Genomic DNA, 9,971 nt, shown 5'->3' on the forward strand with positions numbered 1-9,971 from the left:
TTATTTTTACATTTTAATTATGACCAAAACTGCTATATTTATTTAAAATATCATGGGTATACATTCAACATAATACTAATGCTACTCCCACCACTAATAATAAAACTACTGTAAATGTTTTGTTAATTTTCCTTAGCTCAAGGACAGTAACGTTTCACTGGGGGCCATCCCGTTATTTACCACTAGGTGGAGTATGGATGCCATGCAGGGCTAAATGATCACTTAATTCTACATATTTTAAATCTATTTTAATTATCTAACAATAAAAATGAATTATTGTAATAATTTAACCATCAAGCTAAAAAAAGTCTAGATCTGGTACCATGGAAATGTCTTCAGAAGGTACAAGGTGTGTGGAGCACAATGCTAATAAATCTTTTTTTCTTTTAAACTTTAGATAATTCTCCAGTGGTCTGTTTCTGTATTCATACAAGTGCTAGAGCCATCATAAGCTCTTTTTTGAGGTTCTAATTTCTGTAATCCATGTTAAATTAACTTATTCCGACAGATGCACATGAAGTCAGAATCACATGCCCACTCAACAGGCAAACAGACCATCTTTAGTAGAATTAACAGCCTTTAAAATAACTTGGATGGTGGCTGCAGTCAGCTTCTAGGAATCCTCATGAATTATCATTTGTGTAAGTCAGATCATATGGTGGTCTGAATGCCACCCTCACCACACAGTCCATAAACCACATACAGTGAATTAAGTGTAAATGGAGTTTGTCACCATACTGGACCAGTAAGATAACACAATGCAACATAATGTAAGCATATTTTATTCATTCTGCTTTAACTGGAGACTGGAGTGACTCTGGAGTGTAACTGGAATCTTGGAGGTTAAGCAACAGCTGAGCTGGAAGACAAGAGACAAAAAGGTCATTCACTCACTCAAACACTAGCTTTCACCTTCAGTGCTGTAAACCACCTAATAGGTTTACCTGGTAGGTTCTGCAGATGCATCCTGGTATCCAGGATGTCCTGGAGTCTGTTCATCAGCACAAAGTAACGTAGGAGAAGCTCCTTGGGCCACAGCACCTTCTCATCCTCCATCTGGAGCTGCATCACCTGCATGTTCGCATACTGGGAGAAAAACTTGATGTTTTTCATCCACTCCCACAATCAGAATTAGAGAAAATAATTTCTTCCTTAAATTGTGCTACCTGCACACTAGACTCGGTTCCATCAAAGTTATTAAAAGAGGTATTACCAGCGGTAACTGAACCTCTTCTAACTATAGTTAACTCATCCATTACAATAGGTCACATGCCCAAATCATGTAAATTAGCAGTTATTAAACCTCTGATTAAGAAACCAAATCTTGATCCTACTGTACTATCTAATTATAGACCCATTTCAAACACATCATTTATATCTAAGATCATAGAAAAAGCTGTTGCCCAGCAATTATGCCTATATCTGCATAGGCATCACATATTTGAAAAGTTCCAATCTGGTTTTAGGCCCCATCACAGTACTGAAACAGCATTAGTTAAAGTAACAAATGACCTCCTCCTTGCTTCAGATCAAGGTTATGTATCGCTGTTAGTGCTTCTTGATCTTAGTGCAGCTTTCGACACAATTGATCATAGGATCTTGCTAGAAAGGTTAGAACGCTGGGTTGGAGTCTCTGGCACAGCCCTTTCATGGTTTCATTCTTACTTAACAAATCGCTATCAGTTTGTAGAGCTCAATAATATTCCATCCAAACATACAAAAGTTAAATATGGGGTCCCGCAAGGCTCCATTCTAGGACCACTATTATTTACATTATATATGCTACCACTGGGCACAGTTATAAACAAACATGGTGTCACTTTTCACTGCTATGCAGATGACACTCAACTTTACATATCAGCCAAACCTGATGACAAACTCAGTTTAAGAAAAATTGAGGCCTGTGTAAGAGATATTAAATGCTGGATGTCTCTAAACTTCCTCCAACTTAATGAGGACAAAACAGAAGTTCTCCTTCTGGGCCCTAAGGCCTCAAAACAGAAAATTCCAGATCTAATGCTTAATCTCGCAGGCTACCCCATTACACCTGGCACAGTAGCCAAAAACCTAGGCGTCATACTCGACTCTGACCGATCATTTGATAAATACATAGATAATACTACTAGGATAGCTTTTCTACATCTCCGTAACATTGCTAAATTAAGAAATGCATTATCACAGGATGATGCGGAAAAATTGGTGCACGCCTTTGTTAGCTCTAGATTAGACTACTGCAATGCACTACTGTCAGGATGTTCAAATAGGAATCTAAATAAACTTCAAATAGTTCAAAATGCCGCAGCCAGGGTTCTGACCAGAACTAGAAAATTTCAGCATATCAGTCCAGTCCTATCAGCCCTGCATTGCCTCCCAGTTAAATTCCGTATTGACTTTAAAATTCTTTTATTAACTTATAAAGCATTTCACGGGCTTGCTCCTGAGTACCTTCAGGAACTTATTTCCTATTACAAACCCCCACGCCCACTAAGATCACAGGGTGCTGGTCTTTTATTAGTTCCAAAAATTAATAAGGTAACAGCAGGGGGAAGAGCCTTTTCTTGTAAGGCCCCCCAGCTTTGGAATAATCTTCCTAAATGCGTCCGGGACTCTGACACAGTCACAATCTTTAAGTCTAGGTTGAAAACCCACTTATTAAGTTTAGTGTTTGATAATTAATATCCCCCCTTAGATAAAGGTACAGATCCAGGGGTTCACAGGCGAAGGGTTTTATGGTAGACTGGGGCGCTGGTGCTGTCGTCCTGTCACTGCTCGTGGTCACTCAAGTTTGTTGACAGTGCAGTGGACGGATGCCATTGTCTCAGAATGCCCCCAAGCCTATGTTACCTTCTGGTTCTGCCTTTTTAGCTAGGCTGTAATAATTTAACTAAATGCCGGAGATGCTGCCACACTCCGGAAATGTTTATAATTTCACCTGTCCTGTATATGTCCTCATACAGAGCTAATTTTCCCTGTTTCATTTCTCCACATGGCTGCCCGCCTGCTTGAGGAATAATGAGATGAGGAGACCAGCGATCCATCCTGGGCCAGCCACCTCCTGCCTAACCGGATGCATACATCATGATGGACATTATTACATATTTTTCCTTTTCTTTCTCTTCTTTCTATCTAAATTGTTGTTGTTGTTGTCATGGTGACCGGTGTCGGCCAGAGGAGGATGGGTTCCCCCCCTGAGTCTTGGATCCTCTCAAGGTTTCTTCCTCATGCAAAAAACTAGGGAGTTTTTCCTTGCCACTGTCGCCTTTGGCTTGCTCACTGGGGGCTAGGACTCGGCACTTGTAAAGCTGCTTTGTGACAACAACTGTTGTAAAAAGCGCTATATAAATAAAATTTGATTGATTGATTGATGTTCTCCTCCACATACGTCTCCCAGTCTAAAATATCTTCTTCATATACAGTGGAGTCTCCTGGGTGGAAATAGACTCCTCATCCTCCTCAAGTGTAGTAGGAAGTCTGGACAAAGAGCAAAATGCAGTAACCAAAAAATACCTATATAGTAACCAAAAAGTTGTACATTGTATTTTGGACTAGGGCTTGTCATGGTATGCCAGCCCTGTAGCCCAAGGGAGACGCCCACACACATCTGCACACACCCTTCACTTATTCTACACAAGTGACTGTAAGGAAGGAGTGAAGCTACACAAGCCTCCCGCTCTTCTGAAGTCACAGCGCCAGGGTCTCAACTTCTCGAAACATGCATGTTCAATCTCCTGAATACTAATGACCTCCACCTGTCCCTGTGTGTCCCCACCCTCCTCCACCTTTCTTACACTACTCACTTACCACTTTACATTGTGAAGTTTTGCCTCTGACGTTGCATAGTGAGCGTTCCTTGCTCGTTTTTGCCTACCGTTGTTGTGACCTTTGCTTCTCCCTTACACCTCATTCTCAGCCCGACCCCTGGATTTGTAATGGACTCTGGACTGTATGGACCATGCTGCCCTGACCCTGCTGCCCTGTGTTCGCTTCTTTTTGTACTGTGTGTTTTGTGTGTGTCTTGTGCTGCTAGCTACAGTAGATTGTGTCTGGAGGATAAAGAAGCACTACGCTGCATTTAGATCCTTTTGTGGTTTTTCCAGCACATATTACAGTCACAAATGTTACAGGTTTTGCTTCCCATCTACATGGGACCATTACTTACCCACTAACTAGAGACTGGCTTAATCTGCTAAAATCAGAACAAAAAACAAACAAAACTTGGCTATTAATGTGTCTATTTGCATGCATAAAGATTGTCTGAGCAAATTAAGTAAAAAAACTACAGCATGAAAGAACTACTCACCTGCATTTCAATTCGTTGTTGCACTTGAGAGTTCGCTCCTTACAGAACCGAATGTATTTTCATGTGTGGGTATGCAACATGGATTTGGCTTATTAATATTGTTCATTAAATGACAATGAATGAATTCTTCTGCCCTTGCACAACTTTACCATCTGCATATTTCATTCAGCACAACTAATGACTTGTAGTGTAACCTACCAAAAATGCCAATTACAATGTTCAGGAATATGAAGGAGCGAATACAAATCCACAGAACGATGTAAATGCTGCAGGTGATGCTGTCCAGCTCTGGAACCCTTTGTACTTCTGACAGCAGGACACACCAGTGAGTCATGGTGAGCAGCGTGAACAGTGTGATAAATGCATTGTGCAGATCTCTGGAGAACACAACCAGCACGCTCACTTTCAAAGCAAACACTGGCAATTATCAAATACAATGTAAAAACTGAGGAGTCCAAAATGACTGAGGAGCGACATTAGGCAAACAGCCAGAGAAAAGAACCAAGAACTATTTACTACTAATGTCACGGCCTTTCCCGACAAAGGGCAAAATTTTATATTTCCCTTAGCCCAATCCCAACCACTACACCTTGGGGAGTCGCAAGTTGACAAATGCAGAGAGAAGATGGGAATTTGCACAATATATTTATTCAACAAAAGAATTTTATATATAAAAAAAAAAAAAAAAAAAATCCATCAACTCCAAGTGCACCCAGTCCCAGTCCAGAACCTCGGCAGCCAGTTCAAGGAGGGACACGCAACAGTCCACTTAGTGTTCTGGATAGCAATGCTGCAGACAAAGGACAGAACAAAAACAAAACGCAGTCACCACTCAAAATAACTGAAATTGTAACAAAGAAACACACAAACCCACAAAGACGCAACACAAAAATGGAGCCCAAAGAATATAGAATATTTTAGCCAAACAAAATGTTCCCTAATAGGCTAGCACTGGAAAAAAAAACTACTTAACACCACAGCAAACCCTCCAAATTATAAACCCCAAAATAAATCAAACCAAACAAATCCAAATCCCTTACACACAACCAAAAATCAAATAATGAAATAAACCTATAGCAGTACCCAGCCTAATAGAAAGCAACTTAGCTATTTATAGCAACGGACTCCAACAAACTAAAACAAAAATGAAAAATTAAAATGTACTGCCCTAAAACTACGACTGGTGGATGGCAGAAGGTTAAAATTCTTCTAAAAAGGTAGGGGGTTGCACTTAGCTTTTTATCAGCGTGCTTCTCGTGCACAGACAGCACCAGCAGCAGAGTCTCTCACGTTCTCGCTTTCACCAGCAGCTCAGCTGTATTTACTCCGGCACGTCCCAACTTCTCAGATCAGTCGGACAAAACAGACACCGCTTGGTTCACTCGGTTCACCCTTCAAACAACGGAAGTCTTTCCGCTTTGTTGCGTACTTGCCAGAGTCGGGAGCAGTGTCCGCCTGTGTCACGCCTTTTCTGGCCTTTAACACATGAATGGTGGAGAAAATCAAGCGTTGACAGGTCATCTAGGCTACATGCTGTCTAAAGTGACGTCATTCATGAATAGTCATTTTTTATTAGAAAGCCTTTTATCTACTAAGATTTGGAAGAAAAGCAAGGGGCTATTTACACAATTCCCATAGAAACGCAACCCATTAACAGATATAACGGATATAGCATTGAAGTGATGATCACCTTTACAGCTTGTTATTTAGCAGTTGCCTGTAGTCTGCTGGTCTGAATCATGTTTAACTAATTAATTGTAATGAAAATACCATCTAAGCATTAATCATTTTAAAATGGTAGTCTGTAGCCTTATCACACAAGGGGGGAGGAGTGTTAATGTTGAACAAATAATAACTCACTTGAAACTTACCAGTAATATAAAAAGATGTAATATACCACACATACCAGTGTGAGCGGTAATTTAGGAAGGAAGTTTCTAATTGTGTCTAGCCTTATAATTTTGATTGTAAGGGCAGGGTAAAGGTTAGGTTTCTGCCAACATGTAAAATCTTATGGAATTTGTATCTGTCCCCATGGACAGAGGTATCTATGTTCCCAAATCTGAAAGGCAGAAGCCGTTCTTAATGAATTATCTCCTACGATTGGACGACAGGAACAGACAGAAATAGACCTGAACTGAACTGAGCAGATGTGTAGTCTGTCTTGTTAAGTGAGGATGTAGGTGCTTACATGTGTATCCTGACTTAGTCATGGCATGGAGTTGGGTTTAGGGGGATACTGCTGCTTCTCCCTGGTCCACCATCCACGGGACCACGTTCTTCTCTCCAGCCCCACTGGAGACAACAGCAAAACAGGAGCAGCTGGAATTCAGCCAGTTCTCTATGTGTTTCAGCAGATGTACCTGAGTTAGAAGGTGAGCTACTACCTTTGCATGTAGAAAAGCAGGTAGGCTGTTTTTGCCCTGCTCTTAAGGACGGCTGGCTCTGTCTTTTTTGAAACCTTTGAATCGTTGAATTTTAACCAGCACTCTCCTTTCTCCTCAGCTACGTCGCTGATGTAGTGCCCTGTCAGGGAAGCAAGATGTCATTAGTCACTTTATAGTTTCTACTGCATGTTTGTGGATATTATCAGACTGCTCACCACTGTCCATGCTGCCACCCAAATGAGACACCACAGCGTGGAGTCTGTAGATGTCTGTGTGAACAGTTTCCTGCAAACAACAAGTACATCTGTTTTTTCATATGATTAAGTAAGAATGCATCTTAGATCGTTGATATGGGTCTCTCTCATATCTATCTATCTCTCTCAGCCTGTCTTTCTCAGTCTCTCTCAGCATCTTTCAATCTTCTTTTTCATCTCTCTCTCTATATCCTCACCAGTGGGCTGACGTGCTGTACTTTCTCTCCCTGTCCTTCTCTGCTCTCATTTACTACTAATGGGTTGAGAGAACTACATCATTATGGCAGGTACGTATAAACGTAGACAGGTTGTAAATCCAAAATTTAATTGATCACTGTAGGAAAATGGCTGATGTTTACCTTGTTCTGGCACAGAGCTTTTCTCCAGATTATCCTCCTCATGTCCTTTGTCCTGGGTGTATGCTGGTCCACTGTGGACACATCACAAAGCCATTCAGTTAGCGTCTCATTGCTAATTGTGAAAGGGTGGACAGAGGTGAGAGAGCGTATGCTCAGGCCGTTGTACAAGCTGACCTTAACGGTTGCCCGAGTGAAGCCACTCCAGGGAGGACAGAGAGGTCCAGCTCTGAGGGGATGTCCATTAGGTTTGTTAGTTTCTTGCCCAGCATGTCAAACCTCTTAATGTGGAGGATCAGAACTCTGTTCCAAAAGGAAAAATGATGTAAGAATTGGAAGAGTGTGAGATGACTGCTTTAAAACTCATTGTTTGTGGTAATTCACATAATGCGAGACTCACCGTGGGAGTGTGAAGAACTCCACCACTTCACATGCCTCGGTGCCTTGACCACATTCACATTTGAACTCCAAAACCGTTGACTGAAAAAAAGTTTTGATTGAGAGTGACAATGGTTAGGATGGCTCCCTAACTTAACAAACTGGCAAAAAAAGTGTTGTCCAGTAGGGGTGTGTGAGGTGACAGACCTTGAAGTAATTGTGTAGGCTGTCAGTCAAGGTAGAGCTCAGGTTAACAGAGAGGTGGTTGAAGTCCTCCACTCTGGAGCTCTGCAGTCCACAGCTTTCAAACAACAGAAATCAACAGAGAGGTTACAACATTCACACAGAAATAACCCACATTATCCCATACCAAGTGTGTGCATACTTTGTGACAATGCACACTCTGAAGAAACACATGTTAAGAACAGTTGATTTACAAGAAGGAGATGTGGTGATATAGCACAGAATTACCTGCTGCAGGTGCGCACAGATTTGAGGTGAAACTCAAAATTTGCCACAGGGCAGATGTAAGAGAAGGAGGAAACCCTGAGTGTCTCTCCCTCCTCCTTCAGCTGAAGCAAACACATCATCAGGAACTCATGAGCATCCTGTGGAAGACAGTACATCGGAACGGCATTACTCCTGGACTTCAGCAGCAACAGAGTTGAGAAAACAAAGAAGGTTGTGTGCAGTTCCTGCAGACTACTGCATGTGGTTCTGATGTGTTCTGAATGGCTCAGAGGGTTGTTTAGCCGAACCTGTTCGTAGTCCTCTCCAAACGCAGGGCATCTGACTGAAATACAGGCATTCAGGGCTCTCAGGAGCTTCTTCTTCTTTGAAGAGCTACGACTAGTGAGCCTGCCTTGCTGTAGATCTGCAAAACATCTACGCACAGTAACAGGGAGACCAATGTGGTTTATAACTCTCAGCATCACAACACCTCTCTAAGCACTCATAATTGAACAGTTCATTTAGACATGTGACTTCTCTGTTCCAGATCAGGTACCTGAGCATCTGGCAGCTGGATGGATCCGTCCAGCTGGAGCACTGAGCTCTGATGGGGCTCCAGAAGCAGGAGAGACTCAGAAGACACTGCAGAGTGGCGTTCATATAACATGTATTCCCAATGTTGGGAAACCTAACAGGACATTAATGTTTAGAATAGATTTAATACATAATCAGTAAAACTTCCAGGCCACTAGGTGTCAATGTCACATAATTTCAGAATTTGAAGAAGAACTGCAAAAATACTTATTGCTCCTTTAATTGCTACGTGCCTTTATTTTGGTTCAGAGATAAAGACTGTGTACATTACATCTGTGTACACTGCAAAATCACGTAATGGTTGTGTGCTAAAACACAACGTGTTCTGTCTTTACCAGAGCTGTTGGATCTCTGTGTCTCTGCCAGCAGAAACAGTGGGGGCGTGTCCTTGGCCCTCACCCTGGCCACTCTCAGTCACCCTTTCACTACTGACGATGTGCGGTAACAGGTGCTGCAAATTCTGCACACGAAAGTCTCCCTCTACCACAACAGCCGGCAATCTGAAAGAGAGAGTAAAGTGACAGATGAATATGGAGTTTGTGTAGTGCACAAAATGTTCACATACATACAAATGTTGTTTTTAATATTTTTCAGTTTCTCTTGATTTATGCCACAATGTCAATATATAACCATTATAGATTGTCCATACTTTACTGTGCCATGAAGATGACTTTAATAATGTACCCACCTATCCATGGGCACAGAGCACACATCTTTATCAGCAGCCCCTATGGAGAGAACAAAACCTTGGAGTAAGTGTCTTTGACTAAAACATACTATGCAAAGGTACAAAATCATAAAAGATTCTGAGCTCTGACCAGGAACAATCCCTTCCGTGTTCTTGGGTTCAGTAGGGAGTTTGTTGTTGGACCTGGGGGCAAATAATTCCAGGGAAAAATCATAGACAGAATAAATAATAACCAAATGTGCATGTGACTACACATGTGCATGTGACTACACAATTCATAAGGCTGGGACGGTTTTCATACCTGGTTAAGTGTCCCTCAGAGGAAGAGGAGCAAGAGATGGAGGAGGAGCTGACATTCAAGGACTGAGTGTCAGTTACTTGTGTCAGGGAGGATGACTCTATATGTCTCCACCATCTTTGCTTTTTCTTCTTTTTAACTTCACTATTCACACCCTCTTTGTTCTTTTTCTGTAGGAAACCATTGGTTTGTCAAATCATGGGTATGGGAAACCTCAGTACACCCTAAAAAGCATCACATCTTAAATCGAAAAATATCGGAGAAAA

The 9,971-nt window shown here is 41.6% G+C and overlaps 1 protein-coding gene and 1 long non-coding RNA gene across 3 annotated transcripts; both read right to left on the reverse strand.

The window, feature by feature from the left end:
• Positions 1–4,982: 4,982 nt before the first annotated feature.
• On the reverse strand, positions 4,983–7,620 carry LOC143505596 (uncharacterized). Of its 2 annotated transcripts, none has more exons than XR_013127890.1 (5): positions 7,475–7,620; positions 6,906–7,371; positions 6,688–6,826; positions 6,492–6,595; positions 4,983–5,776 (listed from the first exon to the last, which is right to left on the reverse strand). It is a non-coding gene; the product is annotated as an uncharacterized LOC143505596 (long non-coding RNA). The 2 variants fall into 2 exon arrangements; XR_013127889.1 differs by having other exon boundaries at positions 6,903–7,371.
• A 691-nt stretch (positions 7,621–8,311) lies between these two features.
• LOC143505600 (ubiquitin carboxyl-terminal hydrolase 37-like) lies at positions 8,312–9,875 on the reverse strand (the record flags this gene model as incomplete). Its single annotated transcript, XM_076996187.1, has 7 exons — positions 8,312–8,317; positions 8,434–8,560; positions 8,682–8,813; positions 9,055–9,219; positions 9,408–9,447; positions 9,538–9,590; positions 9,709–9,875. Coding segments are annotated over 7 exons (690 nt in total), but the record flags the coding sequence as incomplete, so codon positions are not given.
• Positions 9,876–9,971: the final 96 nt, after the last annotated feature.

Source organism: Brachyhypopomus gauderio, unplaced genomic scaffold (assembly GCF_052324685.1).
Source record: "Brachyhypopomus gauderio isolate BG-103 unplaced genomic scaffold, BGAUD_0.2 sc387, whole genome shotgun sequence".
In the NCBI taxonomy this organism is placed as follows: Eukaryota; Metazoa; Chordata; class Actinopteri; order Gymnotiformes; family Hypopomidae; genus Brachyhypopomus; species Brachyhypopomus gauderio.